Source organism: Lepidochelys olivacea (assembly GCF_965140295.1).
Source record: "Lepidochelys olivacea isolate rLepOli2 genome assembly, chromosome: 4".
NCBI classification, from domain to species: Eukaryota; Metazoa; Chordata; order Testudines; family Cheloniidae; genus Lepidochelys; species Lepidochelys olivacea.
The window spans coordinates 97,188,522-97,212,250 of NC_140414.1; the positions used below are offsets into that span (position 1 = coordinate 97,188,522).

A 23,729-nucleotide genomic window follows, 5' to 3' on the forward strand; every position below is an offset into this window, starting at 1 on the left:
GCCAGCTCCAAAACTTCCCTGCACTGAGGAGGTACCAGGGCCACTGCTGCAGGAGTCTGCATGGAAGTTTTGGGGATGGCTCCCACTCGCCAGTGTGACAGTGCACGCAACCCCATGGAAGGCAGGCAGGTCCCAGGAGTAAGGGCCAGAGAGCAGAGTGGGAACCAAGCACCACCCTGCAGGGATGGGGAGTGGCAGGGCTCCCGGCTCAGCATGCCCAGGAGATGGATGACCCTCCCCCAGCATCCCGCTGCCTGGGAGCCTCCTCCCACCTGTCAGCTCTGTTCCCTGCTTGGGGCAAACTCCACACAGCAGTGACAAGGAGCTGGGGCAGGAAAGGGTAGCGCTCTCAGCCAGGCAGTAATGGTACTCGGACACTGGGCTGGCTGCCTGCAGCACTGCTCCTTTGCTGCCAGGCATTCTGGGATACATCTGGAGGACTTTCAGGACCCATGTGAAGCTGGGGCTGTTTGCATACAGGAAAGCAATTGGGCTCAGACCTTAGATCCCAGCTTATCATGGGCTTGAACTCTCCAGCCCTGCAGGGTCCTGGGACCCGGGGTATGAGCCCGAGGTTAGCACATTTGCATGCGATTGTCTAAGTGGGGTTTGGCTTGAGCCTGGGCTCAGATCCAGGCTTATACCCATAGTGTCTATATTTGTTCACTGTCAGGGCATGCTGCACGGCTTATTTGCTTTCTCAGGCTTTTCAGGAAGGGGTAACATGAGGGATTGGGGATTGCTGCTTGTGGAGTATTATTGATGAGGCATTCTGAATTGTTAAGTGAATTATTTTTGAGAGCGTTGGCCTTGAGCAATCAAATATTTTGGATTATGGATTCTTATTTCATTTTTTGTATTTTAAAATAGTTGTATACAGAGACCTAGAGCTTGGGTATTTGTTTCTTGGTACATCTGCAGAAAGAAAAATATCATCTGTGGTATCTCCACTGTTATTTACCCTTCTTGCTGTTTTTCTTTCTCAAGCAACCAGAATTTTGTCTGGAAATACTCATTGTAATTTGTGCAAATCTCCAGGCACATGGGAATATGGCAGGCCCCAGTCAGCTCTAAGACTTCACCACACTTGTCTTTTTTTGCTGTTTTAGCACATTAAAACAACCCTCAGTCCCACAACGTAAGCCAGTAAGAGTAAAGAAAACCCACTGGGTCAAAAGCTATGAGAAATAGCTGAAAAAAAATAGAGTTTTTTGTTTTAGTACAACAGTCAGCCATAAGTCTGGGTGGTTTTTCTTTTTGTTTTGTTTTTTAAAAAAAAATCTGTTATGTAAGTAATAATATCTAGCTCTTATACTGCACTTTTCATCAGTAGATCTCAAAGCACTTTACAAAAGGAGGTCATTATAATTATCCCCATTTTTCAAATGAGGCAACTGAAACACAGAGAGGGGATGTGACTGGCCCAAGGTCACACATCAGGATAGCGCCTGAGCTGGGAATAGAACCAGGGGTCGGCAATGTGTCCATACACGAACACAAGTGTCCGTGGTAAAAATTTTGAGGTCTGTGGGGGTGCTCACCTCAGGCAGCTCCCTGTCTGTGCTGTTGCTTGCAGAGGCGCGGCCAGGCGGCTCTGCAGGCACGCTGCCTCTATCCCGCTTCCCCCAATGCTGACTCCATGGCTACCAACCCATTGGCCGGGAGCTGTGGCCAATGGGAGCTGCAGGGAATAGGGCAGCACGCAGAGCTGCCTGGCCGCGCCTCCCCATAGGAGCTGGAGCGGGGACATGCTGCTGTTTCCGGGAGCTGCTTGAGGTAGGCGCCGCCCAGAGCATGCACCCCTGACCCCCTCCTGTACCCCAACCTCAGCCATGATCCCCCTGCTGCCCTCCGAACCCCTTGGTCTCATCCCAGAGCAGCCTTCTGCACCCCAGACTCCCACAACTTCCTGCTCCAGCCCAGAGCCCCTGCCCACACCCCGAACCCCTCATTTCTGGCCCCACCCCAGAACCCACACCTGCAGCCCAGAGCCTGAACACCCCTTCCCACACACCAACCCCTGCCTCAGCCCAGAGCTCCCTCCGCCAATGTCCGTCACTAAGTCCGGTAATTTTGTCAAGTGTCTGTCGTGCAACATGGTGGGGGCTGACCCCTGAATAGAACCTAGGTCTCCCGAGTTCCATTCCTGTGCTCTATCCACTAGACCACACTGCTGTAAAGGTAGACAGAGGGTGAGGGAAAAACATATAACATACAAGTGGAACATAGAAGTTCCATGTTTTGCTGTTTTAATGTATATACTTTTTGGTGGGTTTTCTAAATTTGATTATTTAAGTTTAAATATAATATACTGTAGGCCCAGGGTGGGAGAGAAGGAAAGACAGCTGTTCTTCCAACTCTCACAATTTTGTCAGGAGCACTGCTATATTTAGTGCTTTTCGTCCCTTCAGACCTTTAATGTCTATGTATAAAGCCCCAGCTCCTGGAGGCATGTGTGTGAAAACCTCAGCTTACTTTCATTAAAAAAAAAAAAAAAAGTTTCTAGCCTTGTGGTTGTGAAGAAAAGCAGGAAAATGAGAATTCTGCTTTCTCGAAAACCAGAAAGCCAAAAAGACCGTCAAAATTCATTGGCCAAACCGGACAGTCTCTACGTAAAAGAATAAATGGACACAAATCAGACGTCAAGAATTATAACATTCAAAAACCAGTCGGTGAACAGTTCAGCCTCTCTGGTCACTCGATTACAGACCTAAAAGTGGCAATATTATAATAAAAAAACTTCAAAAACAGACTCCAATGAGAGACTGCTGAATTGGAATTAATTTGCAAACTGGACACCATTAAATTAGGCTTGAATAAAGACTGGGAGTGGATGTATCATTACACAAAGTAAAAACTATTTCTCCATGTTTATTTTTCCCCCCTACTGTTCCTCTCACGTTCTTGTCAACTGCTGGAAATGGCCCACCTTGATTCTCACTACAAAAGTTTTTTTTCCTCTCCTGCTGGTAATAGCTCACCTCACCTGATCACTCTCCTTGCAGTTTGTATGGTAACACCTATTGTTGCATGTTCTCTGTGTGTATAAAATCCCCCTACAGTATTTTCCACTGCATGCATCTGATGAAGTGAGCTGTAACTCTCAAAAGCTTATGCTCGAATAAATTTGTTAGTCTCTAAGGTGCTACAAGTACTCCTTTTCTTTTTGGGGATACAGACTAACACGGCTGCTACTCTGAAACCTGTCAAACTTTATTATCTTCTTTAAAAAATAGATGATCTTAAGGCAATTTCCTGATATTTTGAGCCAGATTAATAATATTTGCAAATTTGGGGTTGGTAATAGAGAGTCTGAAAGGGATTAGCTAAAAGAATAAAAACAAAGAAAGGGAGGTAAGAGAAAGGGGGACAAAGAATGGAAGAGCATGGGAGAGGGTGCTCCAGTGAAGAGACTGTGAGGATCGGGATTATTGGAGAAAATAGTCAATCAGCAGAAGAGAAAGAATGTTCAGAATAAAAATTGTGTAAAACCATCTGATGATGTACACTCTAGATGGGTCCATAGATAACTGAGGCATAAGGGAGAAACAGACATGAGAAAAAGCAGTGGCAGGGAGTGGGGTGGGGGACGGTGGGAAAACATTCAGAGGAGGGCCGGGAGAATGATGAGAGCCAACCAGGGCTACTCCTTCCCCCTCACCCTTGAAGCACCATTGTAAATTATCACCGCGGAAGATTCCCCATCATGCTATGTGTCAGGGACCCAGTTACAGCATGGTTTCATTGTGTAGTGTGATGGGGATACAGCTAAGGTCCAGACAGAGTCTTGAGCAAATCACGTCCAAGGCTATACCATGGTTTGGGAAGTTGGTTAGGATCCCATGTATGCTGCAGAGTGTACAAGCGTTGTAACTAGAACAAGGGATAACTATGTAGGAACCTAACCCTCAGACACATTTTAAAATGATAGTGTAGACAATGCCCTATAAGAGTGGTCTGAATAGGGTCAGATGTATGATGATGATGATAACTAGAAAGGAATTTAAGCAGTAAACCCAAACAATCCAAGATTCATAAGTGTAAAGTAACATAGCAGTGCATTAATTCAAGGAAGTTGTGTTGAAGCATACAGTTACTCTTGGAACCTCTGCTTTGTCTTGAATTCTAGTCCTTGTATCAAAAAGTACTCCATTTTATGTTACAAGAGATTAGTATGGTGCTGGCTGGCCATTATGACAGTGCACTCAGACCATCCTTGCAAGTGGAGTGACTTGTATTGCTTGTGGCTGCATCACAAGTGGGCTGGGTGGTCTCTGGAAGGAGCTGTCCCCCCAGACCTCATTGGCCTGAGAGAGATGTAATAAGTGTCCTAGAAATTAGAAATGAAGAGACGCTTTAGGTCATCTAGTCAGTTCCTCTGTTGATGCAGGATCGTGCTGTGCAGGATATTTTTCTAGTACTTTATCAAGGCTAATTTTTAAATATCTCAAGTGATGGGTCTCCTGCCATTTCCCTGAGGAGACTATTCCCCAATTTACTCCAATTTTTCTCTGCTATTTAGCTTGGATTGTCTTTCTCAGAGCACATTAATGGGATGAAATGCTTGCGCTCTCATTCATACACACATAAAATATACACTCCCTCCCCCAACCTTGGTTAGCTGAGGGAGGTGTTTAATTTCCTTCCCGTCCTCCACTTCTCCCCATGCCCCCTGCCAAATCCAAATAGAGATTATGGGATTCTTGGGCTACTAATAGAGGGGCTTATAAAGTACTCTGACCTGCACTGGAGGATGATATGGTGGACTTAACATAACCAGACCGTATCAGTGGAGACAGCACAACACAGGTATCAACTCAATTATGAGTATTTCATAAAACAAAACAATTATTTCTGGCATACAGTAAACTTGTGGTACGGGTCTCTAGAGGAAAAATAGGAGGAAAAAATCTCCTGAGAGAAAACAGAAGGAAGCTATTTTAAAAAAACAAACAAGCAAAAAACCAACCCAGTAAATAAAATATGCGTGGACTTAGCTTAAGGCAAGTTTGTTCCAGAGAAAACACTGGAGCCATTCATTATATAAACTACAGTATCTTGGGTGAGAGAGAATACTGATGAGGAAATGAATGCAGATGAGCCAAATAAAATACTAGGTGTCTTTTATTAAAAGCTAACTATAAATCATTTTTATGTTCTGTAGATACCAAAAACGTAAGAACTGTTAAGATTTATTGCAGATTGTTCATTTCTTATATGTAAATATGAGGACAATAAACAAAGCCCCAAGATACCCATTGTATCAAATCAGCACACCAGCTCCCAAATTTTAGGAATGTTTGCACCAAGATTCAGACCCAAACTTTGGAGTTCGAGCCTATCTGTACTTCAGTTGCAGTATTTGAAAAACTTCAGAGTATTGTTGATATTTCCGAAGTGAACAATAGTGGTTACATCTGGGCTGTCTTGTTTGTTTTAGTTTGTTAGTATCTGTGAAAATGTTGGTGTGTGACTTGTAATGCCAGTTTGTAACAAGCTAGTATGAGCTTTTAATATAGAATCACAGTAACCATTTTTAAAAGTTAACACTGAATGCATCCGATGAAGTGAGCTGGAGCTCACGAAAGCTCATGCTCAAATAAATTGGTTAGTCTCTAAGGTGCCACAAGTCCTCCTTTTCTTTTTGCGAATACAGACTAACACGGCTGCTACTCTGAAACCAGTCTATATACTGTCCACCTCATAGACGTTACTACATATGAACACGCAGTTTAAACTGTAAATGTTGCCTTAAACTTATTTCATTATGCAACAGATGTTTAGTGTAACCCTCTTGGTTTTTTTACAGTGATCCAGCTGCCAAAGCTCTCTGGGAGTCCTTAATGAATCTCAGACAAAAGGAAGCTGTGATGGAAGTTAGGAGACACCTAGTGGAGGCTGCAAGTAGAGAAAACTTGCCCATTAAGATGAACATGGGTAAGCGTTATAATATACCCTTCACCAGGGGGCTATAATGTGGAATATTTCAGCATCCATATTTCCTTCAGTCCCAAGCATTTAAAGCAGTGATGCCCAAACTTTTCCTCTCATGCCCCGCCTTAACAGTAATGGCATGTGTCCATGTCCCCCTTGGCCAGGAGTGGAATCAGCAGCCCGGGTGCCGGGAGCTGTGGCCTAGGGACTGGGGGCTGGCGGCCTAGGGCCAGGAGTGAAGCTGGGGCTGTAGTTGTGGCCAGGGGCTGGAGATGGAGCCAGAGCGGAGCTGTGGGCAGAGCAGGGTTGGGTGGTGCTCCTTCCCTGCTCCCCTGCGCAGGCTGGCCTGTGCCCCACTGCGCCCTCCCAGATGTTTCTCCACACCCACCCTCAAGGGGGCACGTCCCATGGTTTGGAGACCACTAATTTAAAGCATTTACATTATTCTCTAAATTCTTATCCCACCATAGTTGGCCTCTGGTGAACTTTGAGGCTGCATGAGAACAATTTCTGCTCAAGCATGATGCAGTTGTGTTTTTGGAGCTTGCTTTTTTTTTTTTTTTTTTTTAAAGATTCAAAAGCCTATAAAGTGGTAGAGTTACGTGGAGGATGATAAATATACTGATGCAAGTGCTTAGTGTTGCCTCTTTCCTTTGTACTATGAAGTATGACAGTTTGGGGCATGTTTACAGAGAGTAGTCTGCTGAGCTTCTGTTCTCGACAAGCAGACAGTCTGGCTAGGAGCGGGACTGTTGGAATCTGTGCTGCTCGCTCTCTCGCTCTCTCTCTTTTAACTGAGCTTTCTGTGAGGCAAGGCCACCGCACAAAAAGCTGAAAACAAAATTTAATATGAGTCAGAGTCCTTAGAAATATGCTAGCTGCGGGATATAGAGGTTTTACAGCTTTTTGAGTATGTTATTCTAATTGGACAAAAACAAAACAAAACAAAAATACATTGAAATTCAAGAAGTTAATGGTAGGCTTACATATTTAAACAAGTCATGAAATACAAAAAAAAACTAACGCACTCATCTTACCTATTATATTCTTTATGCACCTGATACACTTAAAGTCTACATTAATAGACTAGTAATCAGAAATACTACATTTATGTTGAGATGCAATGTTAATATGCAAATATTAACATTCTCACTTCATGTGTAATTTATGTTTAACATTTTACTAACATACTTAGTTGTGTGTGTTTCTTGTTTGTTTTTGTTTTAAAGAAAAGAAAAAGAGATTAGGGAAAAATAGAACAGGTGAAGACAGCAAATGGAGGAGACTGATTTAAGTCCTTTTCCAGTTCTTGGAGAGGTTGGGGAGCAACTAGAGATTCTTTACACACACCCCATTAATTCTGAACACATGGACATATTTTAGGGATGTTAAAGAAAACCTTCATGTCTTGAGGACTTCCTTAAAGATCCTGAAGATATGTAGGAGAAGCATCATTGGTAGCCATCTGACCTTTCTGTGGGAGGGGGAGGAAGGGCACTGGAATCTCCACCCTGTCTCTAGCCGGCCTAGGTGGGAAGGGGTTGGAACCTAGGTGGGGAGTTGGGGGGAACAGCTCCAGTGCGGAGGACAAGAGAAGATATTATCAGATCGTAGATCAAGGAGATGAAGAGCTATGGCAGTCCCCAAATCTTCCTCGAGGCTGGAGGGAAAGCACAGAATGAATGAAATATCTCAGGGCATCTGATCAATACATTAGATACTAGTGAGACTATAAAGTGTTAGACCTGTGTCTTTGCATGGCTTTATGCTGTTGCTGGGTGTTTCAGTTATAGAATAGGACTCTCCTGTTGTGTGTACCTGGCAGTGACACTTTTTTCAAATGTCTGATCGCTTCATTGTTTATATTCATATTTTCCAAAATGTTGACACTGAACCGTGTCTAAGGATGGATGTGATTTTTTTTTTCCGTTTTGATCTGACTAGAAGTTAAAACATTCCTGAACAACTTTTTAGTTTAAAAATGTGTGTTTTGCTTTTCAGTGAACTTAATGTATTTTGATCAGTGTGCTAATCAGAGATGGAAAAAACAGATCTCTTTCAATAGAAGTTGTTGGATGAGCCGTAATAACCATTAATGTATTTTTTTTTCTAATGTATCTTTTTTAGGGCCATGACACAGCTCTGCTCCAAGACATCCTGACATGCAATGTGCCGTTAACACAAGTAGATGCAAATGAAGCAGCAAACCTGTTTACAAGGAAAATATGTAGATTTTTTTCCCTCAGTGTTTGTTTTTAAAAAGCAAAATTTGTATTTTTATTTTACTCTCATGTGTAAATCAAGAATAGAAAACACTGAATAGGGAATAAAAACGGACTTGCTTTACCCCTAAGCTTTCATGAGCTACAGCTCACTTCACGAAAGCTTATGCTCAAATAAATTTGTTAGTCTCTAAGGTGCCACAATTCCTCTTTTTCTTTTTGCGGATACAGACTAACACGGCTGCTACTCTGAACCCTTAAACAGAGTTACTGTTTGTGAGTGTTGGTGATACCAACAGTACACTGCAGTCTTGGATGTTTTGAAAGAGTGGGAAGTTGACAAGTGTTGCAGGGCTGTTGTCACAAATCTACCTAGAAGAAAAAGGGTACAGTAAATTGGGAATATTTGCTTAAATAACCTCAAATAATGTGTGTGAGAGCATCCCCCAGGATGACTTGTTCATTTTTGTGTGATAGAAAGTATTAATTTTTATAATGGATTTAATTTTTGCTTTTAAAAATGTTTTTTTGCTGCTTTCTATTGCTAATAAACCAATAACCCTCCATCCTGTGCTCCGTTCTCCATTCCCACGGTTTCAAATTAAGGGTCCTGTGCTGTAGACTCTTACTCAAGTGACCAGAAACTTCAATGAGACTAGCAGCAAGGAGAAGCATTTTCTGGATTTAGGCCAAAGTAGAGCCACAACAACTCTTCCTCCTTAAGGATTCATGTTAAAAGTGGTTTCTGTTGAGTCCATAGTATTTACTTTTATTGTTTGGGTTTTTTTGTTTTGTTTTGGCAGTGGAGGTGTGTGAAATGCTATTTGTGCTTGAAATAATGTTTGAAGCACGGATATAAATTACTATTATTTGTACATCTCTTATTTATTTTTTAAACTGTGGATTCATCAACCCATAACTAGAAGAGCAACAAAGAAAAGCTTTGGGACAATCTTGCAAATGAAAAAAACGAAGAAATAAGAAGCAAAAGCTAGAAATGAGGGCAGAAGTGTGTGTGTCTGGTTTTCTAGAAACCATAGCTTCTCATTGGCTAATAAATGCAGGAAACTGCTCCTCATGTCAGGAACTAAAATTGTTCAACGATGCATAACTGTTGAATGAAACTTTAAAACTATACTGTGTCTTTTGAGTGTGCAGTGCCAAATTATCATGCTACAGAACACTTAAAGCCCCTTAAGACAGCAAGAAATTAAGTAGCATGTTGCCTATCAGTTGCTTCCTTTGCCTGGGACAAAACAATTCTAGCTACCTCTTTTCTGACAGATGCCTTTATTTAGTCAAAAGGCCACCTGCTTCCAATATGATGGAGATATGGGGCAGTGAAGGCTGGAGAGAAGATGGAGGTGATTTGAGTCTCCACACCCTCTGCCTAGGTTAACTTTGCACTGTCATAGTTTGGGCTCTACAGATATTGGTGTATTTCAGTGGATATTGCACTGTTTTCTGCTGCTTAGGAGTAGCACCTCGGTCTCTCCAATATTTAGAGGGAATGTTTTGAGGACTTTTAGGCCCTGCCTCATATTAAATATCATAGCATCATTTTCCAACATGAAGAAAATCTCTAACACTTTTACTAAAGTCAGCTGTCACTAGGTGAAAACTGTTTTTATGCTTGACATAAGGAGTGAAATGCATTTGGAAGCAAAGATTAAAATTCCAGTTGGTATTTCTGAGACCTCCTGTTGTGGGCAGCTGGCTGAAAAACTGCATCATGTTTGACAGTGGCAGCATGGGAGTCCTGTCTCAGAGTTTATAAACCATATTCTATCCTCCTGTAATATGTGTAAAGAAAGTAAAAAAACTTCTGCTTCTTTCAGTGTACTAAAATATCCTTAACCACTCACTGCAATGAATCAAATCGCTCTCCTGCCTTCCTCAATGTGTGTGTGTGTGTGTGTGCGCGCGTGCGTGTGTGGTGCATGTTTTTCCCAGACAGACAAATACTAAGGACCAGCTTTTTCCTTTCTTTGATGGTCTTATGTAACAGGAGCAGAACACCTGTCATAGGAGCACAGCTTATTCAGTGTGACACCCGTGTATCCTGCAGGGTGCTCAGCACCTCTGCGGGGTGTTGAAGAATGCATAAGCTCTCCCACCCTGGGGTGGGAGGAGAGTGAGAGAGCTTATGATACCAGCTGTGGAAGAAGAAAAGTCGTCATTGTAACTGTTTTCCTCACATCTGCTGGCAGCTCCATTTTCTCCAGTCTTCAAGCTGCAAGGATGAACAGAGAGAGAGAATTCTGAGTAGCTGCCAGGAGAGATAGCGAGGGAACAGGTGCTCCTTGCCCTTCCAGCAGCCAAGAGGGGGTTGTGAGTAAGACAGAAGTCTGATCTCACCACTTGGGCACTGCCTTTGAACCTCACTGGTGCTGGGATCCGTTTCCGTGGTCAGCCTTCACTAGTATGCAACTTTGAGTTTCATTTTAATATTTAAACCCAAATGAAGTTTTAAGCATTAACACACTCAATGAATGGTAAAGAGGAAGATTGGTTAGGAGAAGCCCAGGAAGCAGCAGCATCATTTTAAGGCTACATACAAATCACAATTCATAAATAAATGTGGAATTGTATTCATGCCTTATTAACCACTGAATATCTTCCTGTTGGCTGTCAGGTAAACCCCTTCTTGCTAACCTTTCTGTGTTGCGCACCTACTGCATATCAATTCCCTGCTATTGGGGCGCCTTGGGCATTGGTGGGACTCAGTTCCTGCTGTTCTCTGTCTGTGGCACACAATAGTGTAATCTGTGGGCTGTAATACTCTGGTCTAATTTCAGTTGTTTGGTTTATTGTGCAAGTGCTATGTGGTGTTGGTGTCTGGTTATATCCAGGAGGTCAGACTAGATTATCTGGTGGTCCCTTCTGTGTGACTCGTATTGGAGAACTTTGGAAACTATTTTTCAGTTGCAGACATAGGGCCCCTGTACTGCCAATGTCCCAAATGATGTCGTTTTTCAGCAAAAGTTTCACCAGCTGCAGGAGACTCATTACTGTCCCTTTAAGCTTTCATTTAAAAATTTGTGGTGACTTTTACCTTCTGAACTCTCAAAACTGGACTGAGCTAAATGGATGGTGCCTTACTGTTAAGGGCTTGACTGTGGTTCCATTACAAATCCCTAATTGTAGGGAATTATGATTCACCTGTACAAACTGCCTCCAGGCTTCAGCTGAGTGAATTACAGTGGTTTGTTAGTTGAAAGGAGTGGAGGGGTAGGTTAAATCCCCCCTCTGAACTCATCCGTTTTAACAGGACTGTAGGGACTAATGCTTTAGAGAAGTGGTGGGAAACAACTTTGAAGACATAATGCTGAGCTGAGTAGGCAAGGTGTGGAGTGTTGCTTGTAGGTTCTTTTAGGCTGTGTAACATTATTGCTGGCAAAACTATCATCAGATTTGATGAGAGAGCTTCTGGAACAGCTGGAGGCTGTTGTGAGAGGCCTGGATGTCAAGGAAAGTGTAGCAGGATGGGGAGAGCAGCACTGGCTGAATTTTCTGGGAGCTAAGAAATAAATACAATTCCAAGGTGGCAAGATCTCCCTGGTGTCTACTGAGGAGGAATTTTGCTGAAAGTGTGCTGTTTTCTCCTCTGAATTCTTCAGTCAGCTTGTGCTGTGGTTTCCAGGTGAGGATAAGAGTTCTGTGGAGTATGTGCCATTTTAAGATGATCCTCCCCCCCCCGAAAGATGACAAAAGGAAAATTGTCCTCTTTAAGCTGCTGGTAACAGCAACATGGTCAAAGACACAGGTGTTGTGCCATAATTTTACAATCTCAGTGTGAGATTCCTGTCCAGCTGACTTGCTTGAAAACACTTCAGAAATGTTTATCAAACATACTGGTGCTTCAAAGTAGCATCTGGATGAACTTGAAATAATATTGTCAACGGAAAACTTGAGGGCCTGGGGAACCATCTCAAAGAACTAGACAAAGAACTAAGACTAAACTCGAAGGCCTACTAGAGGCCAAAAGTATGAGTTGGCCTCCCTTCTCCATAGGGGAGCCAAATGTGTTTTTTAGGAACTGCTAGATCAGGGAAAAGGGATTTTCTTTTATCCACATGCTGCTGCTTATCCAGTCCTGACTTCCCCTCTGACTCTTTCTATTCTTGTGTATCTCTTAGTGATCCTCTGAATGTGACTGTCCCTGAGTCTGTTGTTGAAAGCTGTGCTATTAACATATTACCTGGCAGTAATAGAAACCTTGCTACACATAGCTTTCTGTTGTCTTAAAAACAGACTTGTTTGGCAGTTTTAACAGAGGATGGTAAACCTAGCTTGAGTCTGAATCCCTTTATTATGTTCCCTTATTGATGTAGTGAATGATCAAAGTTGAAACACCTGTACAGTAACAGAAACAAAGTGCTCTCTGCTGTTACTTTAATCCTCATTAATGGGAAGAAAGCCTTCTCGGTTTCTTCTATTAAAGTATACAAAATGCAGCTTGAAAGTCTTAGTCTTTAAATTTTTAAAGATCCCAGGAGAGACCTACCCTAACTACTTAGCCCAGCATCAGGCTTTGTAAAAGATGGTGGGGGTAAGAACACTGTAACTCCCCAGAGTAGTGTGGTAACTCCCTGAGTAAAGTTTGAACAGAACTTCCAAATTTTGGGTAGGAGCCGGGGTGTGCCTGGAGGTTTGGCCTGGCTTTAGGAAGCATGAAAGAATAGCCTGTGAAGTAATTTAGAGAAGGTTGGGGGTGGGCATTAGCCTGGAGGATTTTTTTCCTATGGAAAACTGATCTGGAATACTGTTTATAGAGAGAAGACCAACAACTTTTCCATATGCTTGGGCAATGCAGTATCTGAAATCGGAAGCAGATATAGAATAGGAAGCAGACTTTAAAAAAAAATCACTTGCATGATATTCTAAATAATAATACATTTATTAATGTGCTATTTCTAGAGACAGCATCAGTCCAAAAGTATTAAAGACTCAATACTATCAAGTGGAGGGATCAAATAAACTTCAGAAATATCTGTAATACTTTTCACAAAAATTACCTGACTACTGTATCATAGCATTACAACCCTATTGCAAATTATTCTTGTGAAGGGGAATTCTGGTTGCCTGGCACCCTTCTGCCTAAAATCTAAACCTTAACAGTGTTGACTTAGCTTTGCATGCAGTATATAACTGTTCACAAATACACCGCTCCTTGTCTGTTATTTCTTAGCATCAGCATTTATATTTAGCCTGAGTGGCCTTGTGCTAATTCGGCCCACAACAGTACCTTCTTTGGCACAGTTCTAGGGTGATTATGGCAGCCTTCTCCATGCATGTGGCTGGCGCCTTTCCTTGTTTCCTTTAAGGTGGCAAGCACACAACTATATTTAGGGTCAAATTGTTCCTTTCTGTGTTAAAATTCATTGAAGTGGACTCTGGGGCAAGAAATCTCCAAAAGGATCCCCTTGCAGAGATCCCTTTTGGAAGAGATTTACGAAAGATACAGTGTTCTTTGAGAATGTCAGTACATACGTGGAATCTTAGTCATAATCTCCTCCCATTTGAAGTTGGTGATTATATAAATATAAATAGTGCTTCCTTCCCAACCCAAGATACATATGGAAATAGAATTTAGAGAGCCTTACCCTTAATAATTCATTTTCCCAATCACTGGTAGATTTTGTCTGTCTTCCTCTAAAGGCCTTTCCATACAAATCTTCTTCTATTTTTTTCAGTTGATCTTTTTCTTATGCTTCTGGTAGCCTTTGTACATAAGACTTCGTATATATTTCTTCACTAATGGTTTTCTTGTATAGCCGAAATATATATGGTCACACTTTCGTAGACATACGTTCATATACCTATAAATGTAGAGTTCTCCTGAGTAGCTCATCTGTATAAGGCAAACGAACAGCTCATTTCTTCAGTAAAGGACAGTTTAAAGTTGAAGTGCTTACTTTAAAGATTTGTAGAGAATAGAAAGTAAAAAGTATGGGAAGCAAAATGATGAAGTATTTTTTTAATCTGTTCTTTCGCATTAAGGTTACACGCACTGTCTCAAAGTCTACAATTTATGAGGCTCACTTGGAGCTTAAAACACTAATCTTGGTCTGTCTTGCCCTGAAATGTAATTTTTTTCCGACTTAAAATGTCCCTGTTTTTTGTTTGTAATTTCACAGCCTGATCTGTGCAGGTCCTGTAGCAATGCTTACACTAAAGCAGCATCTGCTTTAGTTTGTTTGTTTGTTTGTGTTAAACAAAAGTCAAATGTACTAATGCATGCAGCCCAACAAGAATCTGCACAGCCTGGCTTCCCAAGTCCACTGTGCCCTTCCTATCCCACTGGCCCCGTCCTAGCAATTTAGTGAGGCTGTCCTTCTTTCTCACTGGTGTGGTTGGACTCTATTTTATTAATTTTAAAAACACAGAAATATTTATTTTTGTAAAGGTTTCCCTTGGTATGTGTGCCCTGTTTTGGTATGTATTCCAGTGACTTCTTATTGCATGTTGATAGTTGGCTTGATAAATTACCAGTGCCCTCTAGAGGAGCATAAGAACTAAAGTAATTTTTGCATATGTGTATAAAAGGAAATTATTGGTGCTTTTCAGAATCAGTGCATGATAATCTGTCAAAACTGATTTCAGGAATTTATACTGGATCTTTCAATTGCTTGAAATGTATTATTTTAATCGAGGCTTTATCAAAAATTGTGACAAGAAAAGCCCTACTATCAATTTCTTTTTAAAAGGTGGGTTTCTTAGAAACTTCAGGGTTTAAAAAAGGCAGAGGTCATTATGTCAGGCTTCTCTCTTAGCTTCATTCAGTTTCAAGCTGCTATTGTAATTTTTATTATATTTTCATGAAAAGCTTAGAAAAGTTCAGGTAGGGATGAAATTCAATAGTATGAAGTATAAGGTCATGCACATAGGATCTAATAATAAGAATTTCTGTTACAAACTCCAGGCTACTTAGTTGGAAATGACAGAGGAGGAAAGACCTGAGTGTGTTGGTCGATTGCAGGATGATGATGAGCCATCAATGTCATGTGGCTATGAAAAAGGCAACTGTAATCCAGGCAAGGCATTTCCAGTGAAGAGCTGTTTAAGCTAAAGGACAATGTTGGCGCAAGAACAAATGGGAATAAACTGTCCATGGACAAATTCAGGCTGGAAACCAAAAGGAGGTTTCTAATGATCAGAGGAGTGAGATTCTGGAATAGTCTCCCTATGGGAGTTGTGCGGGCAAACAGCGTAATTAGTTTTAAGACAAAACTGGACAAATTTATGAGTGGGATTATATGGTGGTATTGCTTGTGATGGTGGGGGCAGGGCTCAGCAGCCCTTGGGATCCCTTCCAGTTTGTCCTAAAGCTCATGCTTCCTGGCTTCGGGTGGTCATCTACAGGGGCCAGTAAAGAATTTCTCTCTTCTCCCCTCAGTGTATTCTAGAGTGAGAGGTTTTTTGGTCTCATTCGTCTGAAGCAGCAGAGATGGCCATGGTGGGAGATGGGTTTGGGCAGTGGTCTGAGTTGGCACTGAGCATTCTCTTTACCATGAACTTATCTGGCTGATTCCTGCTCATATGCTCAATATCTAACTGATCACTGTACGTGGGGTTGGGAAGGAACTTTCCCCAGTTAGCTTGACAGTGACCTCAGGTTTTTTTTCATCTTCCACTGCAGTGTTGGGGACACTTGCGAGGATTACCTGGAGATATCTCACTTAATCATTTCCCTGCCATTGCAGGGGCCTTGCATATTGGTCTTTCCTGGTCTCCGAGTGTGGCATATAATAGTTTAGTCTCTTGTGGGCTGCAATACTTTGGTCTGATTTTGTTTGTTGGGTTTACTGGGCAGGAGTTGGATGTTGTTGGGGGCCTGTGATATGTGGGGGGTTGGAATGGATGAGCTGATGGTCCCTTCTGACCTTAAACTCTAGGTAGACATACATCACTATTTCTGTTAGTAGGTTACTTCATGTTTTGCTCCCTAGAGTTCCTATCAGAGGTGTCTGGAAATTGTAGATGTAGCTTTCCTGTTTTATGTCTTGTAGTCAGAGGCAGTGTGGGCTAGTGGGTTGAGCATAGGACTGAGAGACAAAGATCAACCAGTGATCCTGTCATAAAGACAACTGAAAAAGCAAAGACTTTGAACTTGATAATAAATTTGCAACCTTCCTTTATGATGACTGTCTTCAGTATAGCATAAAGTGGGAAGTGTTAAAAAATTGGATTGAAACGTTTCATCTTGAATATACTACTTTAAATGGATTTAAACTCACAGGTCCCTTACTAGATGCTGCAAATGAAGAAACATAGGAAATATTAAAAGTACTAAAAGGATCAACAAGATGGTAGCTCAGACATGAGAAATGACCAGATAATAGCTGCAAACATCCAGACAGGGAAGAATGTGTTGATTCTACAGAATATTGTGTCCAAGAGGTAGAAGGTACCACTCAATAATGCAGAGAAAAATATAACAATAAGGACCTTGCCATTTGCTCAAACAGTGAAAATAAACAAAAAAGATGAGAGGATTTCTTGGGTGCAATTATATTTATTATTTACTGTTAATGTTTGTTATGGTGTTGCATAGATGCCAACCAGAAATTGGGGCCCCATTGTGATAGGCACTCTACAAACACAAAAAAATAGTAGCCTCGAAGAGTTTTTAGTCTAAATAACATTAGTATGGGTAGAGGTTTGGCACACTGTTCAAATGTCATGAAAAAAAAGCAATGCCTAATGCAATCTTAAAGCACATTGTGGAAGTTCAGAATTTTGTTTGCAGATCCCATCAGACTAATGGTCGGTTGGTTGGTTTGTTGATTTGATTCAAAAAGTTGGATTGGAAAACTGTCTTAAAATTTACTCTGATAGTAAGGACTTCAATCAGAACACAAAACACATTTTTACACTTCTGTTACACAGCCAACATGGCTTCTTTCTTCTCCAAAGTTCATAGGTTGAGCCCAGAACAAGAGGAAGAGGCTGAAACATAGCTATTGGAACATGATTCTAAGATTCTTCCTTGTCTACGGGCATCTAAATATGAAGATTCAAATTTCTACTCCAAAGCTGTTTGTGAAGGAGATTGTCTCTTAGTTCTCTGCATCAAAAATGGTGGACAGTTGTGGTAGTTACAGAAGAAAGGAGAGTTGAATTCTAATTTTGACTAGCTAGCTCTCCCTCAATCAAGGCTTCAGCACATTGTAATTGGCTTGGTTGAAACTTGGTAATTGTCTTGATATTAAGAAAGCAAATCTGAATTGGAGGACTTAAAAATTGATAGATTTACTAAATTAAGGGATTTTTAGCAGGGGGTTCTTTAATTGGTCATTCACTAGGTTTTGTTCTCTTCCAGACCAGGGAAAAACAGCAACCCCAAATATTGGAAGCTTTTTGCAGGTAGGGTACCAATTTTGGTCCATACACAGCAGACCTTCCTCATTCAAAATTCCTGCTGAAGTCTATCATAGCTGATGTACAGCCTTGGACATTAAAGTCTGGTCTATTGATCAGACAATCTGCGTCATTACATACCCTATCTGAAAAGTGCCTTGAAATGTTTAACTTTTATGTGAACTGTCTTCAGAGCATGGTGGACCATGCCACTCTGACCCAGAAACCCCTTTGTGCCACCTGGCCGGGGGCACGGAGCAGGTGCACAGGGGTTACAGGAATCTCCTGAGTCTGGCATGCACATTCTGATTCACCAATGAATGTCATATGTGGTCTCAGATAAAAACTGGTGTCACAATTGTCATCACGCAACACGCATGTATAGATGTCGTGTAAAGAGATACGAAAAATATGTTCTTAAAGTCTGTGTCTAGGTACTGGTTACCAGCAAAGTTGAAAAACAAGTTTTGTGTCAGAGAAGAGATGTCTAGCCATCAACCTGTTTACATGTAAATTGAGTGTAGTCTCATTCACAGTGAATATCCTGTCACCACTCTGAACTGAATGCAAATGAAAGATTGTAAGAACTTCAGAAAAAAACTAAAATGAAGAGAGAAACAGTGGGAGGGGAGAACACTTCAAAGATTTGCTCTACTATGTTTGGGGGTAAAGATACCCTGGTATCGCTCACCTCAGAAGCAACTGGACAGCAAATTTGCTTCATGAAAGTGGCGTCTCCACCAGGGTTGGCTGGAAATGCTGTAGAGAACTTTGGGTGAGAAACTTCTTTAGACAGTAGGTTAACCGATTTAGTTGAGTTTCGTCTCTAGAAAATGTGTTATGATTTTGGTTTATGTGTAGTCATTTGTTTCCAATATTTTCACTCACTATCACTTGAATATTTATTCTTTGATAATAAATTTATTCTTGTTTTCATTATAATATTATCTAAGTGCTGTGGTGTTAAGCAGAGTGCTGGTCCTGAGTTGGCATCACAGCCACTGTGTTCTGTGGGGCAACAGATATAGGTCATATGGGAGGTGGTGGAAATAGTTCTGGAAATGTTCTCACTGATTTAAAAAAAAAAATTAACTACAGAGAAGAGGCTATTTAAGGAAATTTGCCCTACATAGCCGGGAGGCCGAAATAGGTAAAGGGAAAGTTTATTCATAATTGAATGAAATTATGTTAACCAGTGCAAGTTAGCAGGAACATTTTAGAAGAGGTGGTGATGAACCAAAGACTGAATGAATTCAGCCTGTTCAGAAAAGTATGTATCTTGAACATTTAAAATCTTTATAAAATCTTCATAGGCTAAATGTAATTGAAGACACATACGTGAGAGCAGAATTTGGCCCCTGATATTTTAGGATGATATTACTGTAGTGGGTAAATATTGGGGTTGCCTTTTTTCTTCGTCTTACGTAAGTATGTTTAATAGTTGCTTAACTGTGTTCATTTACCTTGGAAGAGGCGATATTAAGGTCCATTATAATTTATAAGAAAATAAGATACAAAAATTCAGTTTACAATAAAATTCCAGTTCTGTGCTTGTATTACAAGAAGTGCATACTATATATATAGCCTATATAATTTATTGTGCTGCTTCGTCTTTTGCAGAGCTCATAGGCTAAACTGTATTTCAGGGTTTCAGATAAACTATTTTAGTCCTGTCTTTACTCAGTGAATAACCTTACAGCATCTATAATCTCAGTGGTGTAAAATGGGTAACTGTTCAAGCCCTAATAAAATTGTAAGGCATATCATACTTGTGCCGCCTAGCTCACTTACTTTGCGCTTTATTGCTGTAAAACTGTTAGCAGATGGAAGTGAGACGTTATTGGAATCCAGTGCAGTGATGTGAAACAGCAATATACTGGTAGTATGTTATCTTTGATTAAATTATAGTTGGCACATGGAAACAGTACTATTTGGCTAACCTTACTGTTATTCCTTTTAACAAGGGAGTTTGCTGACAATAGCCTCTTTGTGAGTCTGGAGTTTTTGGATAAAGCTCTTGTATTTTTAATCTCATTTTTTGTTGTAGACAGAAAACTCAAAGTACTTGATTTGAATTCATGGGCAGGTCTCTTTATATGTCTGGTTGTTATTACAGCTTAAAGGTAATTCTAAAAATTTAAAAGAAAACAGAAGTTTGTTGATCTTGTAAGAATGCTACAATTAAATCCAGTTTTATTATGTTGTTGTTGTAAAATTGCAAATAATGAATATCAACTTCATCAGAGACTCATAGACTTTAAGGCCAGAAGTCTGTCTACTAATAAAATAAAATTGTATTAGCTCTTTATTAATTTGCTCTTACTTTACATAATTAGTGGCCTGTTTTGCTATGATCAGTTATGGTAAACATTAATGCACTGATGCATATTTATCACGTTTTAGCTTCAGGAAGTCCAAGGGTTTAAACTAAACTTGCATTATCTTTCACGTATTGTAAATCTTTTCATGTAATTCCTTTGAAACTTGGATTAGCTTTAAAACTGGGAGGATTATGATTTTGTGGTATGAGAAACTGACAAAAATAGTGTCTTAGACTGCTTATTTAAAAATAATGAAATATTTGGTTCTTGGTGATCAGAAATACATAGTTTCAACCCCTTATAATTAGGATGACACTTTCTAATGTTTAGGAGAGGGGTAATACATGACAATATTTGCAAGAGACTTCTGACCCCCCAGGTCGTCATATAACATGTTGAGGCCACATATCTTGAGATATAAGACAGGCAAGATGTGCTAAAAATACCTCCATCAGTCTTTACTGATTATCCACTAACCAATAGTAGATATAAAACTCTACTTGCGCTACATTGATGACATCTTCATCATCTGGACCCATGGAAAAGAAGCCCTTGAGGAATTCCACCATGATTTCAACCATTTCCATCCCATCATCAACCTCAGCCTGGACCAGTCCACACACGAGATCCACTTCCTGGACACTACGGTGCTAATAAGCGATGGTCACATAAACATCACCATACACCGGAAACCTACTGACTACTATGCCTACCTACATGCCTCCAGCTTTCATACAGACCACACCACACGATCCATTGTCTACAGCCAAGCTCTGCAGTACAACCGCATTTGCTCCAACCCCTCAGACAGAGACAAACACCTACAAGATCTCTATCAAGCATTCTTACAACTACAGTACCCACCTGCTGAAGTGAAGAAACAGATTGACAGAGCCAGAAGAGTACCCAGAAGTTACCTACTACAGGACAGGCCTAACAAAGAAAATAACAGAACGCCACTAGCCGTCACCTTCAGCCCCCAACTAAAACCTCTCCAACGCATCATCAAGGATCTACAACCTATCCTGAAGGACAACCCATCACTCTCACGGATCTTGGGAGACAGGCCAGTCCTTGCTTACAGACAGCCCCCCAACCTGAAGCAAATACTCACCAGCACCCACACAACAGAACCACTAACCCAGGAACCTATCCTTGCAAAAAAGCCCGTTGCCAACTGTGTCCACATATCTATTCAGGGGACACCATCATAGGGCCTGATCGCATCAGCCATGCTATCAGAGGCTCGTTCACCTGCACATCTACCAATGTGATATATGCCATCATGTGCCAGCAATGCCCCTCTGCCATGTACATTGGCCAGACTGGACAGTCTCTATGTAAAAGAATAATTGGACACAAATCAGACGTCAAGAATTATAACATTCAAAAACCAGTCGGAGAACACTTCAGTCTCTTTTTGGTCACTCGATTACAGACCTTAAAAGTGGCAATTCTTCAACAAAAAAACTTAAAAACAGACTCCAACAAGAGACTGCTGAATTGGAATTAATTTGCAAACTGGATACTATTAACTTAGGCTTGAATAAAGACTGGGAGTGGATGGGTCATTATACAAAGTAAAACTATTTCCCCATGTTTATTCCCCTACCTCCTCCCTGCGCTGTTCCTCAGATGTTCTTGTCAACTGCTGGAAATGGCCCACCTTGATTATCACTACAAAAGGTTCCCCCCCCCCACTCTCCGGCTGGTAATAGCTCACCTTACCTGATCACTCTCGTTACAGTGTGTATGGTAACACCCATTATTTCATGTTCTCTGTGTATATAAATCTCCCCACTGTATTTTCCACTGAACGCATCCGATGAAGTGAGTTGTAGCTCACGAAAGCTTATGCTCAAATAAATTGGTTAGTCTCTAAGGTGCCACAAGTACTCCTTTTCTTTTTGCCTACATTGGGGCACCACTGTGCCCTACCAAAAGGAAATGGGTGCGTTGCCACTTTTTGGTCTCTACTGAAAGTGGCACAATGTCGTTACAAGTACACATGGATACTTATTTATTCATTGGATCAAGAAAAGTCCATTACATCTTTGTAGTAATTATTTTTATTTTACATTTTCTCACCAGAAGAAAAATCTTGTTATACAGCAAAAAAGGACAACGCACTGAAACAAATACCTCCATGTAGGTGGAGGCAGCTGAATTGTGGCATCGGTGGCTTGAAAATGTTGACTGCTACATAGCCACTGACAACACCAATGATGAGAGGATAGTGCACTGATCTTAAAAGCATAGTACTAAAGCTACATGAGGTAAATAACCTGCAAGAAGATACAGAGCAATCAAACATACTCAATGTAGAAAAGATTCGCTAAAAATTTTGCACCAAAATGTAACTTATGAAACAAAAACTGTGTCTTTAGATTTACGAAGCACCACAATAGATAGATGTTAACCCTCTGAAGGCTGTGCAAATTTGGTTTGGCTAGATTCCGTGTTCTAGATGAGTTGTACAATAAATAATAGTGTGACCTATATGTAGGTGACTATCAAGACATGCTTGAAGAAACAGAAATGGCTCCTATGGCACTCTTGCAACATGATAGAGGACTGGAAATATTTGCCTTATGCGCCCAAGAAATGGTGGCCTGTTCTAGTTGCCGATGTTTATTAAGTGTACGTACGCAGCAAAAGGAAGACACCTGCTAGTCAGAAGTGAGACAATATTGCCATAATTTTGCTTAACCATATCTTCACAAAGGGGACTATCCCACATGAGTTAAGGTCCTACCAAATTCACAGTCCATTTTGGTCAATTTCTCGGTCAGAGGATTTTAAAAATAGCAAATTACAGTGTTGTAATTGTCGGGGTCCTGACCCAAAAAGGTGTTGTGGGGGGTTGCAAGATTATTGTAAGGGGGGCTGCGGTACTGCTACCCTTGTTTCGGCGTTGCTGCGGGCCGCGGCTCTGCCTTCAGATCTGGGCAGCTGGAGAGTAGCGGCTGCTGGCTGGGAGTCCAGCTCTGAAAGCAGAGCCACCACCAGCAGAAGTAAGGAGGGCATGGTATGTTGTTGCCAGCTTTACTTCTGCCCTGCTGCCTGCAGAGCTGGGCCCTCAGACAGCAGCTGCCACTTTCTGGCCACCCAGCTCTGAAGGCAGCTGCAGAGAAGTAAGGATGGCTATACCACAGTGCCCCCCCCCCCAAAATAAACTTGTGACTCCCCTGCAACTCCCTTTTGGGTCAGGACCCCCAATTTGAGAAATTCTGGTCTCCCCTGTGAAATTGGTATAGTAGCAGGCAAAAGTACACAAAAGACCAGATTTCACGGTCTGTGATGCATTTTTCATGGCCATGAATTAGGTAGGGCCCTCCACATGAGAGTGAACCTGTAGCCTTTGTGGAAGGAAATGTTTTTCTGAGGGGCTACAAATGCTAGCCTGGTTTTCAAGAACTATTTGTAAATAACACCTGTTTAAAAACAACACAACAAAAAAACCCATAATGTAGATGCATTCTCACCATCGCTCCTCTGACATCTGCTTTTGATACATTCCATCCCATCCACTCCCCATTATCTATTCATTATCTATTTTTATTTTAAATCTTCAGGGTAAGAGTCTGTGTCTGCCTGTCTGCAATGTACAGTGCCTAGCAGAGAGAGAGAGAGCACACCTTGGGTCACTGTGTCACAGCAAGAAGCCAACTGACAGTCATGTCATCACAAATTTTCAAACTTCTGATTTTCACATAGGAGACACAGAGAAAATGGAGTTTCAGAAAAATTAACTATGTAGGGACTGACTTAAAGTCTGAAGAAGCAGCAGCTATCTTTGTGTTAACAGCCTACCAAGATCAAAGGGCTGATGTCCCAAAACAAATATGCAATTATTAGACACAAGCATGGAGTCACTGATAATCTGGGT

At 41.2% G+C, this 23,729-nt stretch overlaps 1 protein-coding gene across 1 annotated transcript in view; it reads left to right on the forward strand.

The window, feature by feature from the left end:
* SCFD2 (sec1 family domain containing 2) overlaps nt 1-23,729 on the forward strand; it is a 312,552-nt gene that overhangs the window by 40,965 nt on the left and 247,858 nt on the right. Inside the window, exon 3 of the mRNA XM_084626275.1 lies at nt 5,810-5,937. Within this exon, the coding sequence (XP_084482401.1) occupies nt 5,810-5,937 (128 nt within the window). The remainder of the gene's footprint in view (nt 1-5,809; nt 5,938-23,729) is intronic.